This window comes from Petromyzon marinus, chromosome 9 (assembly GCF_048934315.1).
Source record: "Petromyzon marinus isolate PM22_M1 ecotype Great Lakes invasive population chromosome 9, UKy_Petmar_22M1.pri1.0, whole genome shotgun sequence".
Lineage (NCBI taxonomy): Eukaryota > Metazoa > Chordata > Hyperoartia > Petromyzontiformes > Petromyzontidae > Petromyzon > Petromyzon marinus.
In genome coordinates, this window is record NC_133675.1 from 10,007,342 (window position 1) to 10,033,411 (window position 26,070).

Consider the following 26,070-nt stretch of genomic DNA (forward strand, 5'->3'; position numbering starts at 1 on the left):
ACAAACGGAGACAACTCGAGTCGTTGCGCGCTGCCGCACGCGCATTGACGATTGATGAGCGACAAACCCCTTGCAACTGTTGTACCGACTGAGCTCTCTAAGCTTGCGTGGCATGGACACGTGCGTTGTTACAACACACGATTGGTCTGTAAACTATAAACCCGGACGAGAGTTGTACAACGCTCCGGTCTCCTCGACGCACCACTCTACGTACGTTTACAAATGCGCCTTCCGTCCGAGTTAGAAATGAACCCGTTCCACGCTGCACGCGCCCGATGCTTGCTAAACGCGTCCCGCGCGACGTGGAGAACAGCAGGTTCATTTGGAGCGTCGATATTACGTTTTGTATGGCGCAAAGGCAGAGATCTCCCGTGTAGCCTTGACAGACTGTTGGGGCAAGTGCTGTGAGCGAGCACCTATGAAGGCCGGCACGGCGCACGAGAGGGTCGGGGGCCAGTACCAGGCCCGGCCGCCTTTGTCTCCCTAGTGGCTACATTTACACATCGCACCAGGTACTTATTTGAGGCTGAGTCGACCTAGGGGAGGCCCAGGACCGGTTCAGATAATCGTCACTGGTGTTGGCCGTGAGCAGATATCTTACCCGGGTCGCCAGGTTCGTTGCGCAGCGCGCTAACCGCTGCACCACCGCTTCCCACACGCACTCACTTAACCACGCTATTCCCTCGACCTAAGTTCAAAACAGCGATCACTGCGTCCCGTGTTGAGCAATCATCAGACGCGTGCAGTGGCTTGCGACTTCATTTGCACTTTAAAGGTGGCGAATTGATCAAACTCGAAAATAAATCGCGAGGAACCGAGTTGGAAAAACTTCGGTCTGGAAAGCCGAGTCGGTCGTGTTCATTGCGTGAGAGGCGTAGCACTCATAACGCACTGCAGTGTACCTCTGGTATGAAATACACACGTGTGATTTTGTATCCAGCGTGGACTTTAAATCTCACCTGACATGCTTTCAAGAAAATCCGTAACGTCACCACCCACCACTGGTACGCTTAATATAGCCAATACAAAGTACACTCCAGCTGTCAAACCAACGAGGCAGAACTGAAATAGAGACGAAAAGCATTGCGCTCCGTCTTGGTCACAGCACTCTGCTCCATGTTTTATGATGAAATGAAGTCGATTGCATAAAAAAACAATATCTTTTGAAAATGTAACGTCCATTCTAGTTTACCGAAGATTAACTATACTGTGCGTTCACTTGCAGTGCGTGACGCAACAGGCGAGGCAAATGCAGAAGCAAATCATCCAGAGAGTAATGACGACCGATGCGCAATCAACAATCATCATCTTCATAATATTACCATGTCTCAGTATCATCGTGTATCGGGATAATAATCATCATCATCGCAGTCGCCTTTGTCTCCGGATATTAAACATCATCATCTGGTTATCATCATCATCATCATCTTCTTTTGAAGGGGGTTACAGAGCCACGAGCCACTCCCGTTACATCGCGACGACACGGAACTCGCGCGAGCATCACCCCTCCTCGTGCTCGCGACAGCAGAGTCCCTAGGCGATGATGTCACGACTCGCAGGATACCACAGCCCCGCCCCCCCCCCCCCCCATACAATCCCCCCAAGTCAGGTACTGCGCAAAATACGTGCAACTTTAAACTCTTTGTTTTATTATACCAGGTAAGGCCCACTGAGCTTTTGTTCAGAAGCGACCTGGCCACAAATGATAGCTCTACCAAGTTGGGTTATCGCGTGGAAATGTACAGCGGCCAAATTCTCTAAACGCGTGTTTCTCAACGTGGAGGGAAAACCCGGAGGGAAAAAAAAACACAAACACGCGACCACGGGGAGAGAGAGACACGCAAACCCCAAATATACAGCAGGCGTTAGGGGTCGGAATGCGAACCCACGACCTCCCGTGCACCGAGCGAGGTAGTTAACATCACCCCCAGCCGCCACTTTACACCGCTCCCTGCCCCCATTTCAATACCCCCGCAATCCCAACAACTCCTCTCCACTATCGCCATCTCCCCGTGAGTGAGCGATGCATAGCGCCTTGAGGCCACGAGGTTTGTTACCACCATGGCCGCCACGGACGGTGTGAAACAGAAAGATTGATCATAGCCACCCAGAGGATTCGATTCTGTAGATTTGATTCAGATTCGCGAATCGATTCCTTATCCTCTCGTTTGTATTGTTTTGAGGTTTGTTTGTGTGTTTAATTCTCCCCCGGTATCGTTCTTAAAAGTTGCGTTCATCGCCTTTTCCGTGAGCGTAAACGCAATCGGAGCATGATCTCAAACAAACTTCCACCTCGCGCTATTGATTAATTTATGTTTATAATTCCGTACATATATGAGTGTCTTTCGTAAAGCAAGTGCGATCACATTGAGATAGCGACTCCTTCATCGGGGGATAGGTTGCCGTGCTTCCTCCGCACCGCCGATTAGCACGGCTGGCTACGTACGGTGCGAAAGAAGTTCAACGTACATACACCCACGGATTTACATTACCAAGAGAGATTCATTGCTCAGCCAGAATCGCCGTCTATAAAGGGAAGTGTCTTATCCGCGTCAAGTCAGGGATTCGTCTCCCGCCATATCTCCTGGTCCACTGGAAGATTGAGAGGAGGCACGTGACTACTAGCTTGCAGACAGAGCAAGGTGCATACTGGATGTGGTGTGCCGGGTATGGTATATTTACCTTCCGGTAGCCCACCTGGCAGGGCCGGGTATAATTAAGCCCCCCCCCCCCACCCCATCACCTGCGGGAGATTATATCCAATTTTGTTTAACTTTTGACCACATGTCGCATGTTGGAGCCAAATCGTTCACGCGATGTCTCCTTTGCACGCCTTTCACTCTCTGTGCTGTAAAAGCTCGACTGGCTTTAGCAATGCCAAGACACTTGTACAACGGGGTACTTATCGGCTTAGCCACCACATCATCGGCACCGCTTAAGGAGAGAGGGGGGAGTCAATGTTTAGTTTGCATGCGTGGAGATGTCTTTACACAGCAGTGGAGAGATCATGGCTGATGACGACGATGATGGTGATGACGACGATGATGACAAGTGAGACTTGGATAAATATATATTTTTTTAATTTACAGTTTCACAACAAGTAGCCTACTCCCACGGAAACGTGCGAATTCGGATCGGCGATGCTAAGTCTCAGAGAGGGTGAAGCTCGCTACGCCCTCCGCACCATCCACACCGACTTCGTAACCAGCGCAAGTGGGCACGAGAAACGCGCAGAGGGCACCTGTTGGCTTCCCCGGAAGCATCCATTTACGCGTCACAAGTAACGACGTCACAAGTAACGACGTCACAAGTAACGACGTCACAAGTAACGACGTCACAAGTAACGACGTCACAAGTAACGACGGCGCAAGTAACGACGTCGCAAGTAAAGACGTCGCGCGCGTGCCCACCACGCACGCGCTAACAAACACACGTGGCGGTGCCCAGCGCGCGTGTACGGCCCTTCGTCAATCCACTGCTGGATGAATGATCTCCCTATGACCGTGTCGGTAATGGGAGGGAGGGGAGTATGGAGGGTGGTGTTTGTTTGACTTCAACCGCGCTGGTCAGTAAGTTTCAAGTTTAATTGGTTTCACCACTGGATAACTCAAGAGACCAGGATGCGTCTCATGTGCAAGAGTAATCCGGGGTATGAGTCCACCAATAGAGGGCAATGAATGGTATCGATATACTGAACGCTATTATGGCTGTATAAACTGTAATCTTGATTTGAAGCTTTCGTGACTGCAGGAACCCATACTCTTTGCTTCTTTCGGTAACACAAGCGTCCTTCATCAAGCGATGACGGACGCTTGTGTTGCGCCCGAAACGTCGTAATTTATTTTATTTTATACCTTCGTGACTTTACCGAGAGAACCAACGAGTATGTACTGTAATCCCAATTGAGCAATTACTCGCCGACACAAAATGGCCTGCTTACTCCTGCGAATGACGTCGGGAGGATCTTTAACGTTGTCTGTGAAGCAGACCGCTTGCCGTCCGCCCAGTAGCACCATTACTGGCTATCGCATGGGCAAGTATTAATCGGGGTGGCCGTTTGGTTTTGAACCGCGAACACCTGCAACGGACGGCGAACGCGAGGCCACGCCCCACACTCGCGCGCCCATACGGTCGGTGGCGGGTTGGTGAAGACGGGGAGCATATATGCGGTCACGGGAGCGTAGGACGTGCTGCAACAATGAATATCGTATCCACATCGGCCGGTGGGAAGAAGTACGGAGTGTCCCGGGTGAACGTGGCGTGAGCGCGGGTTTGCTGCACGTCTGCAGCGTCAGCCAGAAGCGAGCGGCTGTTCACGAGTTCTCGTTTCCCAGAGACTCAGATGCAAGGCACCGCGTTCATGTACCCTCGGACGCAGGCGTGCTGTGTGGTTATTATTAAAATCATAATTAACAAAACAATGCAGCGCATTGTTGCCTTTGAAATATAATATTGGCCGTAGGGACCTCTCTCTCTCACACACACACACAAAACAAAGATCCCCCGTGTAGCCTTAACAAACTGTTGGGGCAAGTGCTGTTAGCGAGCAGCACCTATGAAGATCGGCACGGCACAAGAGGGGGTGGGTGGCCGGCACCACGCCCGGCCGCCTTTGTCTCCTTAGTGGCGATGTTTACACACCGCACAAGGCACGCGTTTGAGGCTGAGTCGACCTAGTGGAGGCCCAGGACCGGTTAAAATTATCGTCACCGGTGTTGGCCGTAGCGCAGCGTAGCGCTAACCGCTACACCACCGCTGCCCACCTACACTCACACATGCACGCACACCCACACACCCTCCCCTGTCTACATACTTGTGCCTCTCACACTCCCTTCTCTGTCTCTCCGTGTATCTCTCTCACACAAACAATCCTTCTATCTGTGTCTCCGTCACACACGCACGCGCACACGCACAGACTTCTCTCCGTGTCTCTGTCTCTCTCTTCCCATTAGCCCCGCGCTTTGTTGAGAAGCCTCGCCTACCCCTCTGGCATGCATCGTCCGCAAGGCCGATCGGTGAATTGATGTCTATTAACCCCTTAATTGCCAGGGACAGAGCCCTATTCAAGGAGAATTTTGTCAATCGCAGCGGAGCAGGGCGGAGGAGTATGAGGAGGAGGCGGCGGTTGCGGAGGAGGAAGGATGGAGAGAGACAGAGGCTGGCTGGAAGAGTGCAGATGGAGGGAGAGTGGAGAGAGTGGTGGTGGTGGTGTTGTGAGTGCGAGTGGTTGGGAGGGTGAGCAATTGTTCAGCTCCCAGGTTAAATCTCCCGCGGTTAATCTCCCTGGGTCCAATGGTCAAAGCTCGTGGGGGGAGGGGTAGGTTAAATGCTTAGGGGCCATCCATTGAGTATCTGTCAAAACCTGACCCCTCCCTTTTTATCCCCCCCCCCCCACCTGCGTACGTACGGACGCTTGACGCACCCTCCCCGAATCCTATAGAACGGCCGATATTTAATCCAGGCAGAAACGATAATGGATAAATAATGTTAACGTGTTTAAGCAAACAGATAGTCCACCGCCGGACGGTCTAACTCATTTGAAGGCCAATGTAGACAAATTATTATCGAGGCTTCACCCCCCCCCCCCCCACGTTTCCTATGCGTACGCACATTGTCAGTAGATCCACCATACGCAAGCGTACGCATTTGGGTTAACCCCCCCTCCATGCGCACGTCCTAAATGGATGGTCCCTCACTCACATCCCCTGGTCGGGGACCCCGCGTGGAGCTCGCAAGAGGCGCTGGGTCCTGGGCTCCCACCCCTCCTTCACAACCCCCAGCCACACTCACTACAAAAACACAAAGATCCCCCGTATAGCCTTAACAGGCTGTAAGGGGCAAGTGCCGTTAGGGAGCACCCATGAAGGTCGGCACGGCACACGAGGAGGTGGGTGGCTAGTACGCCCGGCCGCCTTTGTCTCCCCAGTGGTGAGGCCGAGTCGAGCTAGGGGAGACCCCGGACCGGTTCAGATGACCGTTTCACTACCCCACACATACGCAACCATGCCCGACTCACACAAAGCCACACACACAGACACACACACAGGCACACACACAGACACACACACAGACACACACACACAGACACACACACAGACACACAGACACGGTTCCCAACACCCACCACCCCCTTTCACATCTCGGTCTGGCTAATCCGCCCACAGCTCTCTCTCTCTCTCTCGCTCGCCAGATTCCATGCCATTATATCCATACCATTATATCATAATTGGCCAATATGGTCTGGATTCCCGTTCGTCTCTAATTGCCGATTTCACAATTAGTGGGGCGTTTATTTCAACATAAAAGCATTCTCTTTAAACTATACACATATATATACACACATAGCCTAGCCTATGAGTTGTGCTCATTGCGTTGAACGGGCGTCCCATATTCCGTATGGAGTGCTCTTGCCGATAATATAACATGCGGTAAGCTATCATCAGCATTTGTTTAACAGGCCTGCCTCTGCTGATGGCATCCAATAATGACGCAACTTTTCCAGAGTTTGCTAGCTGAAACATATGCTGCGTGATAATATTTGTCCATACATGCCAATAAGCCGATGGGTGAAGAATGTGTTCTGTTCACACGTGGATACTTTGAACTCTCTTAAACGGTAGATTCAATGTACATCGAACTTTTTGTCACGCCGTACGTAGCCAACCGTGCTAATCGGAGTTGCGGGGGAAGGACAACAAACACAAAAAAACGGCTCTCAAGAAACGAGTTCTCAATCGAGATGGTGAAAAAGTGCACAGCTCCAGTGGCTTCCTCATATCGGAAGGAAGAACGTTCCAGACGGCCGCAGAAGCGCATCTGAAAGCGCGAGCGATGCGGCCGATCCGTCGATCAAAGCTGTGTACATCAACACCCGCCGTTGTGAGATCGCGTGATATGCAGGGCATTACGGGAGGACGGATCCGAGGGTCTCTCACAAATTTACCTGTTTCCAAAAAAATCCCCGGTGCGCTTGAATAATGACTCCGACATTCCGTGCGCGTGTGTGCGCGTGTGTGCTTGTGGTGAATGCGGTTTGCGTGTACACGAACATCATACACCCCACTGTCAGCCTCGTTTATACAGCCTATATGCTGTGCAGTATACAGACTGTCGGGACAAGTGCAGTGTATGGTACGGTTACAAGTACACTCGGCCGCCTTTGTCTCCCAAGTGCCGCCGTCAACACTGGGCCCGATGTATTTTGCTTCTGCGGCGTAGTCGACCTAAGGGGGAGCCAGCATCGGTTCAGCTACCACTCAAGTACGCGTCTCCACGTGTGCGATGAGAGACAATGTGTGTATGTGTTTGAGTGTGTGAGAGTGTGTGTGTGAGTGTGTGTATGTGTTCGAGTGTGTAAGAGTGTGTGTGAGTGTGTATGTGTTTGAGTGTGTGAGAGTGTGTGTGTGAGTGTGTGTGTGAGTGTGTGTATGCGTTTGAGTGTGTGTGTGTGAGTGTATGTGTGTGAGTGTGTGTGTATGTGTGTGAGTGTGTGTGAGTGTATGTGTTTGAGTGTGTGAGAGTGTATGTGTGTGTGTGAGTGTGTGTATGTGTAGCGGTTAGCGCGCTGCGCTATGAACCTGGCGACCCGGGTTCGATTCCCGCTCACGGCCAACACCAGTGACGATTATCTGAACCGGTCCCGGGCCTCCCCTAGGTCGACTCAGCCTCAATTGAGTACCTGGTGCGGTGTGTAAACATCGCCACTAGGGAGACAAAGGCGGTCGGGCGTGGTGCTGGCCACCCACCCCCTCGTGTACCGTTCCGGCCTTCATAGGTGCTCGCTAACAGCACTTGCCCCTACAGTCTGTTAAGGCTATATGGGGGATCTTTGATGTATTTGAGTGTGTGAGAGTGTGTGTGTGAGTGTGTGTATGTGAGCATGTGTATGTGTGTGTGTGAGCATGTGTGTGAGTGTGTGTGTGAGTGTGTGTGACGCTGCTGCTGAGACTGCTGAGACTGGAGCGTGCCACTAAGAGATGGGGCCTTACCATCAGCCCCACCAAAACTAAGCACCTGTCTGGGTATTTTGTGCCATCGGACACTCCACCCCCACAACTCCCAGTCGTTGATGGGGTAGTTGTAGAGAGAGTGGAGAGTTTCCCATACCTGGGCAGTGTGCTTATGACCGGCTCCAGTTTAACAGCAGAGGTTTCACTCCGAATCAGTCGAGCGGCAATATATTTTCTTCGGTTGCATAACGCTGTGTGGAAGCTACCTGGTCTGTCGCTCCGCACTAAGCTTCAGGTCTTCTCGACCACGGTCATTCCCTCCCTTCTCTACGCTTGCGAAACGTGGTCCCCCTAATGGAACATCTTCGCCGGTTAGAAACATTTAGGCTGGCCTGCCTACGATCCATCCTGGGTTTAACCAGGCTGGATTGTGTGAGGAGCTCACAAATCCTTGAAAGATCTGGGCACGGTCCCATCGGTGAGCTCCTCCGGCAGGCAAGGCTGCGTTGGCTGGGTCATGTAGCCCGCAAGCCCAGCCGCCGCATGCCGAAACAGCTTTTGTTCGGCCGGATCGAGGGGGCTAAACGGGCGCGGCACGGGCTAGAGAAGAGATGGAGTGATGTGGTACAGGAGGACGTGGAGCTGAGTGGACTTGCCGATGACTGGTACCAGCGGAGGAGGCTCGTGAAGGACGCTACTGGGCAGTTGGAGGCAGTCGCCCTCCAACAACAACGGAGGGCGGAGGAGCGACGCTCACAACAACGAGCGGAGCACCGGGCGGCTAAGGCACAGCAGGTTGGCACAGTAGCCAGTCATCTCAGTCAGTCGACCCGTGGCACCTGGGTCTGCCCCGTGACCTCCTGCCAGCGGGCGTTCGACACTCCACGTAGCCTCAAGGTGCACATGGCCTGGCACAAGCGTCGTGGTGACGTCACCGCCACTTAGTGGCGAATGGCGGTTGTTGTTGTGTGTGAGTGTGTGGGCGCCGGCGGTTGCAGTGATTCGTGCGAAGCTCCAATAACCCATCAGTAGCGAGTGGTGTCATAAAAACCGGCACCGGGCATCGCCTAAGTCCGCTTAGGTGCGGTGGATACAAAGACGGCCACGCGTTGTTGCCACATCCACAGCGCTCCATCGTGCGCCGTTTTGACCAATCAACATCGCGCCTGCTCACGGCACTTTCCCCAACACTCGAGGCGCCCGAGTCTTTAACGTTCCACGCCGGGGGGCCCTACAACTGCATTGGGTGACTCGTAATGAGTAGATGGCTCCAGGGGGGAGCAGGAGGAGGAGGCGTCGGCGTTGGGACCCACAGCTGCAGCGAGTGGGGGGCGAGATAAAGACCCCCCCACCGACAGCGCACGAGAGGACTCGGTAGTCCGATCAGCCCCCGGGGGCGAACCGCCGCTCACTCGCGAGCTTGCGGGGGCTCACCACGCGGCTTGACCGCGTGTGTCCGGCTCGCTCTCTCTCTTCCCTGTCGTGCGCTGGAGACCGATTTTAACTCGGAATGGCTTTTTTTTTGTTCTTCCGAATCGTAAATCGCGAGAGAATAACCGCGCCGAGGGCGATTGCGGAGCGGGGGGGGGGGGAGTTTGGGGGGAGGGCTTTCATCCAGCAGTGAATTGATCATGCCGGATGGTGAATACGCGGGTAAACGATTTCGCAATGCAAGATAGTTTTTTTTTTGCTACGGATATTTACGGAGCGCAAAAGTAAAAAAAAAAGAGCGTGGAAAACACGGCTGAGAATTCATTTCATTTGAGTCGTACAATAAAATAACAACAAATCATTGCGGTGTGTTTCAGCGGCGACGCAGCGATTAGCGCATCGCGTTATAAACCCGGCCGTCTCGGTTCAATTCCAGGCCACGGCCAATTTCGCTCGGCGGTGAGTGATATCTGAACCAGTCCTGGGTTACCTACCCCTTTCGTCAACCCGCGCTTACCAGCGTGGTGAAGTATGGTCAAAACAACCCCGTGTCTGACGCGGCGTGGGGGAGGCCTTCATCCAGCAGTGGAATGACAAATATAACTTTAATTAGTATTCTCATTATGCTGAATAATTTCAAATTTGTTAGTGGAACGGACAGAAATCTTCACAAATGTCCTCAATTAGCGGCGACCTCCCGCTACCACTAAATCCTTCATCCCGCCACAAACTGAAGCTGCCGTTGTCATTTAATTAATCCCAGCGCTCGTGTCTCTGTGATTAAACGGTGCGAACTCGCAGATCAGAGCTCTGTAAGACGCGCAAAGATATCCGAGTGGTAACCTCCGATCGACAGTCCTACGATGAGTGGTCCGCACTTGATGATTTTATCTATGATCGACATTCCTGTGACGAGTCATCCACAGTTGATGAGTCGTACACAGTGCACAATAGCTCCGTGTGCTGTAGGTATTGGGCACATGATGGGTACCAGCAAGCATGCTATTCTGCGTAGATATGCGTTCAGTTATTAATTGTAATACTGGATACCGGTGTGTGAGTGTGTGTGTATATATACTAACGCGAGTATATATGCGCGTGCATTTATGTGAGTACTGTCGTACTGCATATGTGTCTGTGTGAGTACGTACTCATATGCCTGCTTAACACTACTCGCTTAGTACCCTAGGCTGATGACGGACGTTATTGTATACTGCAGCAGCAGCAGTAACTCGGGGGAGGGCAAGCGATTGTCAAAATTTGCAGAGCGCTAAAGCCCCTATTTGATCGAACAAAGACGGTCACTGCACCGCGCGCTTTCAGATGCGCTTCTGCGGCCGTCTGGAACGCCCTCCCTCCCGACATTAGGACGCCACTGGAGTTCGGCACTTGTAAATTTAAAACGAACTCTCTGCTTGTTGCGTTTAGTTTGTTGCCCTCCGATTTGCACAGTTGGCTACGTACGGCGTTGAATAAGTTCAACATACTCAACATCCATTTCCAAATACGATCCACGAGTTTCCTCCTGATGGAGAGCATCTGTCTCCAATGTGGAGGGGCAGAGGTGGGTGATGAAAACAAATATTTGTATTTATTTATCCAGGAGAGCCACGCTGAGTCGGAGGACTATTTTTCTGGATGGTCCTGAATTGGGTTTTTATTTTCAAAGTGTTTTTTTTTTTCAAATCAAAATAATGGGGGGGGGGGGGGTATAGACTCGAGCGAGCGAACAGGCCCGGGGCCACCCAGCCAACTACTGGACCACTGTTAAAAAAAGAGCTTCATAGCTCATCGGATTCCTCCAGTATGAATACATATTCTGATTCTGAATTGTACGTGCGAAGATAAAGCCATATTCCCCCGTGTAGCCTTAACACAAACTGCAGGAACAAGTGCTGTTCGCGAGCAGTACCTATGCACAAGGCCGGCACTACACACACGAGGGGGTGGGTGGCCAGAAGTGACGATGTGAACACATCGCACCAGGCACTCATTGGAGGTTGCGTCGACCGAGGCGAGGCCCGGGACAGGTTCAGATCATCGTCACATGTGCACACACGTATGCATTTTACATACGTACATAATGTACGTATGTTGAACTCCTTTCCGTACGTAGCCAACGGTGCAATGCAAATTTTCAAATTTCGCCCACCCCCTCCCCCCCCCCCCAATTCACGGCCGACGGAGGCGTGGGGGAGGTCATCGTCCAGCAGTGGACTGATTGACGAAAGAGGCAATCGGTGTACAAATTGTGAAATGCATCACCCACTCGAGCCGCAGGGCCGGGTACAACAGGGCAATGAGCAGGACACGCGTGGTAATTACTTTGGCTGACCGAGCTATAGATTTCTAAAGTTAGCGCATTCGCGATTTCCAGCACTGCGTGTGTGTGATGCGCTCACTCGATGTTACTGAGAAGAAGAAGAAAAAAAACACGACTCTCCATGCTTAGGACTAAGTGGATTTTCCGTAAGTGCTGTGTGTGTGTGCGCGCGCCTGTGGGGAGCGGTCGTGTAGTGGTTAGCGCTGTGCTGCGAACTCGGCGACCCGAGTTCGATTCCCGCTCACGGCCAACACCGGTGGCGATTATCTAAAGGCGTTCCTGGGCCTCCCCTAGGTCGACTCAGCCTCAAATTAATACCTTGTGCGGCGTGTATACATCGCCACTAGGGAGACAAAGGCGGCCGGGCGTGGTGTTGGCCACCCACCCCCTCGTGTGCTGTGGCGGACTTTATAGGTGCTCGCTAACACCACTTGCCCCAACAGCCTGTTAATGGCTATACGGGGGATATTTGTGTTTGTGAGTGCGTTAAGTTTACGAAGTGAATCACAATAATCCCCCTGAATAACGCGACCAAGAACATGCTCTCTCTACCGCTGCATACAATACGCATTCGACCTATTAATGCGTCACCGTAACAAAATATACAACTATTAAACTGTACGTATATATATAGCTCTCCTCTTCCAAGACGTCCGAAAATAGAGTAAGCCAAAACGATGGAAGTATTATCCAGAGTTCCCTCTGTAGTAGAGGCTCTTCCGGCAGCAGTGGCGTTTGCAATACACTTTAGGCTTGCACCATGACCATGTTTATAAATCTAAGTTTGGACCTGCATACGTGTGCCGGATATCACGTTTAGCTTTAAACTTGCCCTGTATAGGTGTAGAACACATTTCCGTCTCCCCTTTGATGGTATATCATTAGTAGCTTGTATTGTTGTTATCGGCTCGCTCCAGCCATAGGAATGTGGAATTAACACCAATATCTCATAGTTGTAAGCTTGCTACGAGCGTTTTTTTCACGCTCATTTAACGAGCAAACCACGTGTACTATATATATACACTGCAGTGTATACAATTAATGTGCGGGCGTGAATGTCTGTGTACGGCTTTCCGCCACAATCCCGAATAGCCTCGGTTCAATCCCCGGCCATGGATAAAAACGAATATTGGTCATGCATTATCGGATGAAGTTCAAAGTAGTTTGAGTGAAACGTCCTCGATATTGATGTCAAATTCAGTGGAGGAAAGTCTTAAGCTACAGGTAAGCTGGAGCTTTATCGATGAGAATTGGATCAACACATTTGGCTGAGTAAAAATAATACTCTCTGTGTAAACGTGACAATCTCGCCGGGTGGTGGAGGGTTCACAAAAATATTTGTTGGTATAAAGCTACTCACCACGTGTGGCCTAGTCCGAATAAAACATGGATAAATAATGGCAAGTGGTATCTAACCCTGCCCTGGCTCTCCCCTAGATCGACCCAGCCTTAAGCGGGTTACCCAGTGTTTGCTCGTTGCGCTCACTATTTAGGCGTGGAATCGCGTGAGAACCGATTGATTCACGAGTTACACAAAATGTGTCCGAATGTTACATCTAGAGCTAACGGCGCCAACACGAGACAGCGCGAGATATTGAATCGAATCGTCGCCCCTAAACTGCAACCCCCCCCCCCCCACATTTAATAAACCCGCTGTGGATCAACGGGCGGGGGGTTCGCGGTGAGGATGGGGGTGAGTCATCTGTGTTTATTATTTTCACAAATGACTGTGGTAAATGATGCCGCTGTTGCCGCTGTTGCCGCTGTTGCCGCTGCTTCGTTGGCACAATTCACAATGAGACATCGACCCAATGCTCAACGGTGCCCTTTCATCACAGCGCATGCGCCATGCAGAAGGACCGTTTCCCAAAACGTCGTCTATCCTACACTTTATTATTATTTTCAAGGCCGCACGGCTGTTATTGACGAATGCGTTCAGTTGCATCGCTATTGTTTGGTATCTCGCGACTAGGCCGCTCGTACGTTACGAGTCGAGAATGTAAAAAAAAACGAACGCTAAAAACTCCCCCCATAAATACGCCATCGTTTGTCTCTCTGAGCCTGTGGCATTAAAACTGAACCCCGCGAATCACGAAACAAGCGCCAGCCTCGCTCTGTAAGCCCCGGGCGTTGAGATTAAACCCTAACGATCCTAAATCTGCCTTAGTCCGCCTCTCTCTGGATTATTGCGTGAAAGGGTACGTGCGTGTATGTGTGAATTAGGGTTTCGGGGGGTGAGGTGGGTTGGGAGTAGTGGGTGGTGCAGCGGTTAGCGTACTGCGCATTGAACCGGGTGAGCTGAGTTCGATTCCCGGCCACGGATAGAAACGTCGTTGCCGAATTATATCGCAATGTGAGCCTCTCCTAGGTCGACTCACACTTCTTAGTCGTTGAAAGACGTTAGCTTAAAAGCACTTTCCCCAGCAGTCTTTTTGGCTACACGCGGTTCTTTATGTATATACAGTATATGTGTATGCTATGGAGTATATACGTGTGCTCATTGACTGCGTATGTGGATCATTATTGTGAATGTATGATTATTAGTGTTACGTTTGTTGGCCGAGTCTCGTGATAATATAAATTAGACACGAACAGCTTCGGGGTCGTCTGCTCATCTCAGCGCTGCGCCTGGAAGGCGCTGATCCTCGGGCAACATTTGATTCGCTATTTAAACGCGAAATGAATGGCCAAATGCCTTTCAATATACCGACGGTGGTATTGTAAAGATAATGCTTAGTCAGTCGGAAGATGATGAGCTTACAACACCTTGTGGTTAAGTGGTCTGCCAATAAGGCATCTCTAGCGATCAAATCACAACCAACCAATCAATCGGTGTGTTCTTAGACGTTTTTCCCGCTCTCCAGATCAGACAACCGTTTACATTTCGGGAATTAACTCATTGTGTTAGTGCTGCTGCTGCCGCTGCTGCGTTAGCATTGGTGCACAAGCGCAATTAACAATAACAACAATAAACACAATCGGTGACGTTTCGGGCAATGGCCCGTCTTCATAGCACATCACATTTCGAGGAACGTTGCTGCTGATTTCCCTGTTTGTCGCTCATCCACATGCAACTTGCTTTGTTTCTCGAATCACCGACCGTATGGTGATGATGATAATGACGACGATGATGATGACGGCGATGATGATGATGATGGCGATGATGATGATGGGTGTAGTTGCGATGATGATGGGTGTAGTTGCGATAAATTGGGCCCTCATTTCAGCCCGGTCTGTCGGTTTCAGTGACCTGGGAATTATGTATGCACCCAGCACACCACATTCAGTATACCTCTCGCTCCGGATGTGTCAACTCTAGGGACGTGCCCATCTAGAGTCTTCCAGCGATCCGGTAAAAAAAAACTCAGTGAGAAATCAAGGCCCCCGTGATAATCACTTGCCCGTGACCTAATTACCCCGAATATGCCGATCCCATCACGCATTATTATCACCTATTTATTTATTTAAAGAAATCCTCACCGAGTGTCATGACTCGTTTTCAGGAAGGTGCTGCCATGTTTTCGCAGTAGGAGTCATTCGCGGGCGATTCTTTTCATATTTGGTGAATTTGCGTTCAGACGCCTGCACACAAGGGCCCTACTCCTGCACATTACATCAGGGATCTTTAACGTCCATTGCGGAGTAGAGGGCGCGTATTTATACGGGCAGTACACCTGCAGTAATAATCAGGGTGGCCGCTGGAATCGAACCGCGAAACCTCTAGGACAAAGAGGCGAACGCACCACCGCTGGGCCCAATCACCGACCTGGATAGCGCTTGGATGAGTGGCAACCGCCACCACACAAAGAAACCACAGGTGTAGTTGTTAGGTGTCGAAGAACCCCACCTGCCAAGGTCCAACCAGCAGTGACCAGCGTGCTCCACAAGTGTGCGTTCAATCGACCCCTTTTGCCAAACCAGCAGCGGATTGGCAAAAGGGGACTGGCGCGTACGTGGTAGTAGTCACGATGGCGAGATGTTATCTCCCTCGCCTGGTGTACAGGAGCGCATGGGTTCCATCACGACCCTGACGCCTGCTACATATGTCTGGAGTCTGTTTTTCCATCCACATTTAAAATCAACATCACGCGTTTCAGGTATTTGGCTGCTGTAAATTTCCACGTGATAAGCCACTTCGTTGAGCTGTCATTTGTAATAGCCAGGTCGCTACTAAAAAAAGCTATCTAGCTCAGTGGGCCTTACCCGGTAAAATAATATAGCTAAATAATTAAATAATTCCCGTGCGTTACGTGTATAGTTTGGAGCGTGATGATCACGAGTCGGCTGATCGAGTTGTGCACATCGCAGACGATGCAGTCATAATAATACTGTAGTAGTTCTTTACAGCCCTTTGTTAATCCACTGCTGGATGAAGGCCTTCCTAGGGAATGTAGGCACGATGCTAGTTTCCCTATAATTCAACCACGCTCGTCGGCACAAGCTGCAGAAGGTGGGTGGCGCGGCAGGGACAGGTTCAGATACCGCTCGCCGCCACTGATGTGAGGCGCGGCCCGGGAATCGAACTCGGGTTTATATTCCGCTTCAGATCAAATCGCGTGCAAAGCTACAAACAAAACACAAAACAAAACGAGGCCAAGGCAGGGCACCTGCGTCTCGGTGAGGCTGAGGCTGCTGGCGAGCTGCTTGCGCTCGCTGCCCACCACGTAGTGGTTCTTCTCGAACGCGTGCTCCAGGCGCAGCAGCTGCGACGGCGAGAACGCCGTGCGGATGCGCTTCGGCTTGCGGGCGAACGGACCCGGAAAGAGCAGCCCCTCGTGGCCGGTCTCGGGCCCTGAGTTGTGCGCAATGCGCGGGGAGGGAGAGGATGGAGGGAGGGGGGGAGGGGAGGGAGGGAGGTGTATGGTCGGGGTAGAGGGGTGGGGGAAGGCGGAGGGAGAGAGAAACAGAGTTGGTCCACGCAATGGTTATTGAATATTGCATGGACAGACATGATTCGGGCTAAGGTATGAGAACGTGAATTTGTTCTGTGTGTGTGTGTGTGAGAGAGAGAGAGAGAGCTATCGCCTGTCCATCGCACGCACCGTTCACGTGAGTAATTTCCGTCTTACAGCGATCGAATGAGAGCTCATTCTGAGCGGGAGCAATCGGTGGCCAATGGCCGAGTACTCCTCAACCTCGTTCATTCCACGGCACGCGACACGTTGGAGCTTGCTCGATCTTCCAGGCTCACCGAATCAACACACATCCCAAATGTGGGTGGCTGGGTGGGAGGTAATGCGGGGCTGGGGGCTTCTGCCGCACTGCGCGTGCACGGCCAATGGAGTGGGGAGGGCGAGAGATGAGAGGTCGGGGCCTGGATCGGCCACTGCACAGCCCGGTGGGTTCGTTCATCCCGAGCTTGCGAACAGCGAGGTGAGCTCCGTTCGTATGAATTTTGAAAATACCACGGACCACCTGTCGGTATTTTATCTGAGACGCACCGACTACGAAGCACTGGCCTGTGGTGTCGATGATGATGATGATGAAGAAAATGACACGACCTAGGAACTTTAACCTACGTAAAACAAACTGTGACCGGATGTTTTCTACATGATAATAGTTAATGTATTTACTGTTCCAGGAAAGTCACGTTGAATCCTATAACTATTTTTAGGAGGGTCCTGCTTCGGGTTTTTTTTATTTTAAGATGCCTTCTTAAAACATTAATGGTGAGTGCTTATAAAAGTGAGCAGAAACCGGGGTATCCGGAGAAAATCCCACGCGCGTGAGGGGGAAACGCTCAATCCCCCGCGCAATTGTAAACAGATGGAGACGTGTCAACTTGCTGTACTGCCTTCTCCTGGTGAGCCAGGGTATGGCACGTCGATACCCACACGAAGGCGTGTTTCGTGATATTATCGGGAGGGGTTTAAGCCTCAAGGAGGCTGCAGGTCACTCGTGACACTCAGTTTGTTTGATTGTTATTTCCTCTAATTAAGGGCTGTATTTTAGAAATGTAAGTTTCGTACCGTCCGTGGGACGGTCTGGTACGAGCTAGTAAGGACGTAGGGCTGACTATACAAGCAGACGTCAACTATTACCACTCCTGGCCTGCGGGTGGGCGATGTCGGGGGATAAGTAAGACGATCTCTTGGGATCGCAAGACCATGAGGACCTTCATTGCGAATCGTTGAAGGCGTAATTGTGTAACGTTGCATAACGGGTGCGTGCACACACGCGCACAGATATTCTGTGTGACGTTGCGAAGCTGACGAAGATTCGAGATAATTCTGATGACCGCAGGAATCGCGAAATTCGCGGAAAGGAAATGGAAGCGGCACTTACATAGAGTATAACGCACCATTTACACATTAGATCGCATCCGTTTGTCTGCGTGCGTATATGTGCGCGTAAACATACAATTACACTACTTTCCCGATCACCAGGCTCAGTTGCAAGCCACCATAAACGACACCATTGATATATGAACGTGGTCTGGGCCTCCCCTAGGTCGACATAGCCATGGACGAGGTGCGCTAAATTGACTGCGTGAACTTCGGCAGCAGAGAGAATATCCGACGGTCGTGTGAGCGTGGCGCTGGCCACACAATCCCCGAGCGCGCATCGGTGCCCTTAATAGGTGCTCGCGAACAACACTTTCCGCAACACTCTCTAAGGCCATGTACAATTAGTCTTGCCTTTTTATTTAATGCGTATGCCTGTAATGCGTGCCCGTGTGTGTGTGTGTGGTGTGTCTGTAGTTGTGGTTGCCATTAGTAGTTGCGTGTTCCGACGTGTACGTTTGTGTGTGTGTGTATTTGTACGTTTATTTCCGTGTGCACGCGCGTTTTGATATGTTGCGGTGTGTACGTGTTCTTGCGGAGAGACAAAGGCGGTCGGGCGCAGTGTTCGTGGTGCTGGCCACCCCTCGTGTACCGTTACACAGCCTTTATAGGTGCTCCCTAACAGCAGGAGCATGATCAGGCAATAACGGGAGATCTTCGTTTGTTGTGTGGTAAGAGTGCGTGTTTAGTGTGGGGAGCGGTGGGGCAACGGTTAGCACGTCGCGTTAATCCCGCTCACAACCAATGACAGTGGCGAATAGCTTTCACCGGTATCCTCAACCGGTTATAGATAAGCATCATTACCTGTTTCATCCTCGTGCATTTACCTGGCCGCGCATATGTCACCGCTAATTCGAGCGCATTGAGACATTTGAATGAACTAGTTGTGGTTATAATTACATTTCGTTTCAATTATATAACTCAACTGATCTGTAAAATATTATATCCCAGTACGACAGTTTTTTTTTGGGATTAGATCGTTTAAATATAAATGTGTCGCTAAACCTTTCACCACCCGACACAGCCAATTAGTAAGGTATGGGACGTAAACAGAGCATGCCGATTCGTAACTAGTACAGCACACCGGTGTGTTGGAAAACAAATCCCCAACAAGTAATGAATTGGAACGTTCTGTTTACGTGACAACCCTTACTAATTGGCTGTGTCGGGTGGTGGCGGGTTTAACGGCACATTTAAATATTTACTCGATCTAACCCCCCTCCCCCCCCCAAAAAAAAACCTGTATTATGGATGATATTGGTCGCGAAAGCCTGCTACTCGTTAAACTATACAACTACGTTGTATATGCGGAGCGGTGACGCAGCGGTTAAACGCGATTTGATCTGAAGCTCAATCAACCCGAGTTCGATTCCCGCGGTCACCTCTATCGACGGTGGCGACGAGCGGTATCTGAACATGTACTGCCGTCTTGGCTTGCAACGACTCGCGTGGCTGACGTATATGGTCGAACAACCCTCGTGCTGACACGCCGCAGGATGGATGGCCTTCATCCAGCAGTGGAATAACATGGGGCTGTCAACAACGACCGCGGTATTATTGCGACTGCATCGTTCGAGAAGCGCGGAATTCAAGCGCCCGGCTCGAAATCACCACGCACCGCACTCCACGTGTCATTCACGGAAACTATTTTCACTCTTTTTGTTTGACCTGGTAAGGCCCACTGATCTATGTATATATCGCTTTTTCATAAGCGTCCGAGCTAAAATGATGGCTCAACAAAATGGCTTATCAAGTGGAAATTTACAGCAGCCAAATACGCTAATGTTCATTATAAATAGCGTAACAACCATCTACGATATCTTAATATTGATTACAAAACGGTGTAGAAATATTACACAGTCTTCTGCCTCCACGGCAAAGACAAAGAGCACCCGAATAACCTCACTGGACTGTTGGGGCAAGTGCTGTTAGCGAGCATATTTGAAGGCCGGCACGGCACACGCCCGGTCGCCTTTGTCTCCCCAGTGGCACATCACCAGGTACTTATTTAAGACTGAGTAAACCTACGAGAGGCCCAGGACCGGTTCAGATAATCGTCAGCGGTGTTGGGCCGTGAGCGGGAATCGAACTCGGGTGGCCCAGGTTCGTAGCGCGGCGCCCTAACCACCGCGCCACCGCTCCCAACTTTACAGCGCGCGCACGCACACACAAACACACGCACGCGCGCACGCACGCGCACGCACGCGCACGCAGGCTGTGCCCCCACGCAAGTGACGTAGCGGGGGTCGTATTTAGCGACAGCGGCGAGCAACATTCAGACAGCAGCGATGATTTAGACGACGCATTGATAAGCCCATCAGACCAAAAGACAGTCGACGCCGAGATTAATGACTACCCCCCCCGCCCCATGGCACCCACGTCCTTCCCAGCTTCGCACGACGGCCGCAAAAGGCACCTAGCCTGGCACAAGCGCCGTGGTGACTTCGCCGCCACTCCGTGACGAGTGGCGGATACGTTGTTGTCGTTGCTGTTGAACACGCGTTCGCGTCCGCGTGCATTCCCGCGTGTGACGTTGCCATACATCAGTCCGCCTGTTGTGTGCAATACAACGAAGCCGTTAGCAATGCGCATTGTTGTTCTGCCGTCGTTACTATTGTTGTTGTTCTTTTTTTTGCGAAGTCCTCGTTCCCTATAACCGTGCGTCCCCCAGCTCGTACGTAGCCGTTTGCGGTGCTGGAGGAGGATGCGTGGTAGGGGGGGTGGCCGTGGATCGCGGGTTGTGTGAAAGCAAAGCAAGCAAAGCAAGGCGAGATAACAGCCGTGAGAGCCCAGGGGCGATCGGCTCGCACAGAGAAAGAGAGGGAGGAGAGAGATTGCAGTCGTTGATCGCCGCCCGTACAGATCGACGAGCGCGCGCGCTTACACACCTACAGACAAAGATTCCCCACCCCCCATATATAGAAGCTACACGGGACTGTTTGGGGTAAGCGCTGCTTCGCGAGCACCTATGAAGACTGGGACGCCGTACGAGGAGTTAGGTTTGGTGTGGGTGGTGGGTGGCCAGCACCACGCGCCACCCACGCCCGGCCGCCTTTGTCTCCCGGGGTGGCGATGTTTACACACCGCACAAGGTTGCTCGTTTGAGGCCGAGTCAACCTAGAGGGGGGAGACCCTCGACCGGTGCATATAAGCAACGTTGATGTTAGCCGTGGTCGGGTTCGTAGCGCAGGGCGCTAACACCACCGCTGCTTACGCTATATACTCAACACACACACACACTCGCTCGCTCGCGGGTCATGCGTTCTGCTGTACGGAGACTGGTGATGTGACTACGACTCAGCAATGGGTGGCGAGGTTGTTTTTCTCTCTCTCTCGCCGTCCTTGGGCTTTAGCGTCACACTCCACGGAATCGACTTGACGGCGATGGGAACGCACGCGCATGAGCACGGAGCGTTCTAGCGCGAGACTCGGAGCAACGTGGAACTTTCGGGTTGAGCCGTGAGTTCGAGCACTTCAGTCTCGGAGTCGCACATTTTGGAGGGGGTTGGTACAAGGTCCAGCAATGGATCAACCACGGTTGAGTTTCGGGTGTTTATTTTCCTTCCAGTTATACGAATGGTCTGGACCGCATTCGTTACAATGTTCAGCCGTCCGGCCCTGAAATAACTAATTTGGAAGTTGGATAACTCAACTCGTCAGCAGTCGTGTTTGCGCGCTGGTCATGTTGTACGCGCCCATTTGTGTCTCACTGTGATTCCGCATTTCACAGGCTGCGTCTCGTCTAGCTACCGCATCTCGTGTTATTTTTTTTTTTTACGGATTCACAAACACTCCTCAATTACAGTTCCTGACTCGTTGCGCATCAAGCATCAAGCGTCAAGCGTGCGGCGATCCGAGTTAGATTCCTGCTCACGACCAATAATAGCGGCGAATATTTAAAATTCTCCCTGGGACTCCCCTAGGTCGACTCAGTCTTAAATTACGACCCGGTGCGGTGCGTCAACGTTACCACTGGAGGGACAAAGGCGTTCGGGAGTGGTTTGTGACGACAACCGCACACCTTAGTAGGTGCTCGTGTACAGCACTCGCCGCCAGAGGCTGTTGCAGTCTTACGGGGGGGGGGGGGGGGGAGAGGATCATTGCCTTCGTAATTAGAAGTTCGCGAGTTCAGATTCTGGTCTGGGAGAAGGGTCGATAAATGAGGTACTACGTTGTTATTGTTCTATGGGTATCACGCGGCCTCCTCATAGGGACGTGGTAATTGTTACAACGGGACTCGGGATTTAAACTCACTCGAGCGCAGTGGTGGACGAACACAATTATAAGAAGAGTAATTTTTGTTTGCGAATTCTGTAAAAAATATAAAACCCTCAGTAGTTCAAGAGACGCAATGCAATGTGTATTACGAAGAAAGTCCTTCATGAAAAAAAACGTCACGAAGGAGTCCTTAAAGAGCCGCTTGCGGTTCCGGAGCCTCAGGTTGTTAGTCTCATCTACGTGTCCTACACTGGTCTGTGGACACTTTGTTAATCTCTAGGTGTCGTGTTAGTGTCATCCATGTGTCCTACACTGGTCTGTGGACACTTTGTTAATCTCTAGGTGTCGTGTTAGTGTCATCCATGTGTCCTACACTGGTCTGTGGACACTTTGTTAAGCTCTAGGTGTCGTGTTAGTGTCATCCATGTGTCCTACACTGGTCTGTGGACACTTTTTTAATCTCTAGGTGTCGTGTTAGTGTCATCCCTGTGTCCTACACTAGTCTGTGGATACTTTGTTAATCTCTAGGTGTCGTGTTAGTGTCATCTACGTGTCCTACACTGGTCTGTGGACACTTTGTTAATCTCTAGGTGTCGTGTTAGTGTCATCAATGTGTCCTACACTGGTCTGTGGACACTTTGTTAATCTCTAGGTGTCGTGTTAGTGTCATCAATGTGTCCTACACTGGTCTGTGGACACTTTGTTAATCTCTAGGTGTCGTGTTAGTGTCATCTACGTGTCCTACACTGGTCTGTGGACACTATGTTAATCTCTAGGTGTCGTGTTAGTGTCATCAATGTGTCCTACACTGGTCTGTGGACACTTTGTTAATCTCTAGGTGTCGTGTTAGTGTCATCTACGTGTCCTACACTGGTCTGTGGACACTTTGTTAATCTCTAGGTCGCCGACCCCTGCTCTAGCGCGAAGTCGCTTTGAATTTGCTAATAAATATTTAACTTACATCTGAGCGAGTGCCACTCTGTACCGGTCCTGGTGTATACACCCCATGTGAGCAGACCACGGTCGTGGTGAAATAATCTGTGCACGAAGCCCCTTGCATGTCTGGTATGTCGCACATCATACTACGAACTAATTAATTCACAAGCTATCGTTAAAAAAATATTTCATCAATAAACCTTCGTATTTATTTCTCTTCAGGGGCGTTATATTAATAACAACAATAATTACGATCATCTCGCCACTCGTGTTTAAATAAAGCTTAGCCCTATCGAAAAAGCGTCGCTCTTTGCGAGAACCGACATCGCCCCCCGCGCGAGCCGATCGATGTCCCTTCCTTCCTTCCCCCTCCATTCGTTCGCGCGGGATCCGTCACGTCCGCGAGCGCTGTGCCCATCGCCTGGATTCGGTCGACGCTCAACGTCACCGACAACTTTGCGGAACAGTCGCCGGTTGCGCGGCGTGACGGCTTCAGCGGGCGTCGTTGATACGTTGCAGCCGCTCCGTCTCGTCGTGCGCTCGTCATGGAAAAAATAAAACGGCACGCCCCGACGAAATGCTGACATTGACTCGGGGGTGTGACGCTGTGTATTGTTCATACGTGTGATCAGCTGTGCGTATGCACGTTTAACTTCTTTCGCACCGTACGTAGTCAACGGAGCCAATCGGAGGTACGTGCGTGGGGGGGGGGGTGGATAACAAACTAAAACACAACAAGCAGTTCTAAAGAAAGTCATTTTCAGTCTAGTTTTAAAAGTGCACAGCTCCAGTTGCTTATTAATATCGGAAGAGAGAGCGTTCCAGACGGCCGCAGAAGCGCATACAAAAGCGCGCGATGCAGTGCCATTCTCTATCAAACAGTTACAATTCCACTGGTGGAAGCGTTGCAAAATGTAAACGATTATTATTATTATTTTAGGAGGGGCGGTGGCGCAGTGGTTAGCGCACTTGCGCTCCGAACCTGGTCAACAGAGTTCGATTCCCGGAAACGATAAAATCGATGGCGCGTGGTAGCTTCCTAAACACTTCACACAAACAACCCGCAATGACGAGCGTGGTGAAGTATGGTCAAACATGGGGAGGCCCTCACCCAGCAGTGGATTGGCAAAAGTTTTTCAAATTTTTTTTAAACCATCGTGATGTAGAGACGTGGTTTAAATAGTTGTGTATATATTGCATACGCTCTATCCTCATACTATACGTTCAAATACAACTTGAAAGTGTAGAGCGTAGAAATACGACGCAATGCCAATAACGCTGCACGTAAAGAGTGTACACGTGTATATTGTAGCGAGAGACAGCGAGTCGGTTGTGGCTCTGCGTAAAAAGGAAGTTTTCTGAACCTGGACTTGAACATTGGCAGGGAGTCGACAGCACCGACTGCAGGGGAAATGAGTTCCAGACTATGCGGGAGAGAAGAGGGGGCAGCAGAGCAGAATGGAAATAATTTGACAACGGCCCTCTGTCTGACACAAAGACAAATATCCCCCATATAGCCTTAACAGGCTGTTTGGGGAAAGTGCTGTTAGTAAGCACTGTGAAGGCCGGTGTGGCACACGAGGGGGGTGTGATGGCCAGAGCCACGCGCGGCCGTCTTTGTCTCTCCTAGTGGCGATGGTTAACGCATCACACTAGGCATTCGTTTGATAACGAGTCGACCTAAGGGAAGCCTGGGACCGGTGCAGATAATCATCGCTGTTATTGGCCGTAAGGGGTACTCGAACTCGTGATCGCTGAATTCGTAGCGCAGCGTTCCCCAAACTCGAACTCAAAAACCAAAGATCCCCCGCATAGCCTTAACAGACTGTTGGGGCAAGTGCTGTATAGCGAGCACCTATGAAGACCAGAACGGCACACGGGGGCGGGGGGGGGGGTGGCCAGCACCACGCCCAGCCGCCTTTGTCTCCCCAGTGTCGATGTTTTTACGCAGCGCACCAGGCACTCGTTTGAGGCTGACGAACTCTCGCTCACACACACAGACACACACAGACACACACAGGCACTCGGGGAGTGGAAAGTTCTGAACAACATATCCCCGTGATTGACAATTCATAAAAAAAGGTGTCGCATAGATAATTCGGCAAAGACGCAGCAACCAACCGCTCTGTGATGGACAGCTCGCGCCGTCTGTAATGACTGCTCGCTGACGGACGGGCGGGCTAAGATAATTAATTAGACGCTCATTAAGAGGCACCTGCAGGTGCTCGCAAATTAGGGCGGCGAAGCTACGGCGTTGAGGCTAAATAGCGATCATTATGCGGGCATGTCACCGGCGTGTACATTTTGACATCGCTTTGTGTAACATGCCAGGCGAGTTGCGAGAGAGAGGCGCGGGGTTACAGCGTGACGCGGTGGAAAATTAGTTAGCGCTCCGCGAGTAGGATTTGCACACTACACCGTGTGTCATCGCGATCATCACCATCAGCAGTAACCATGATCAATCCACTGCTGGATGAATTACCCCCCCTCTCTCGTCCCTCCTTCCCCCACCACACACACACACAGATCCGGGATTGCGATGTAACAATCCACCTCGGGGGAACGCCTTCCCGACGCGCTGTCCTGCCGAACCCCCCCCGCCCACGACGTTTCTCTGTCACGGCACGAACCATCGTCTTGTGAACCGGGGCCTCGGGCACCTATCGAACGCGGAACGGAATCAACTCGAGGTAGCGAAGCGCGCCAAGATTGGCGATACAAAATTAATACAAAATAAGCGCCGAGGTCGTCCATCGACATTTACGGAATGGCCTGAGTTTGTTTCTGTTTTGTATGCATCAGCCGGACGAATGATTGTTTATTTATTATTATTATTATGCGTCTCAAATAATTTTTAAATGTTCACAAAACGGCCTTCATGTATTTTGTTACTTTCATTATTATCAGTGTGGAGTGGCCTGGCCACCAC

The 26,070-nt window shown here is 51.1% G+C and overlaps 1 protein-coding gene across 1 annotated transcript in view; it reads right to left on the reverse strand.

Moving 5' to 3' along the window:
- Nucleotides 1–26,070, reverse strand: part of LOC103091691 (homeobox protein EMX1) — a 56,716-nt gene that overhangs the window by 14,740 nt on the left and 15,906 nt on the right. The window contains exon 2 of the mRNA XM_032950525.2: nucleotides 16,311–16,495. Coding sequence (XP_032806416.1) covers nucleotides 16,311–16,495 — 185 coding nt within the window. The remainder of the gene's footprint in view (nucleotides 1–16,310; nucleotides 16,496–26,070) is intronic.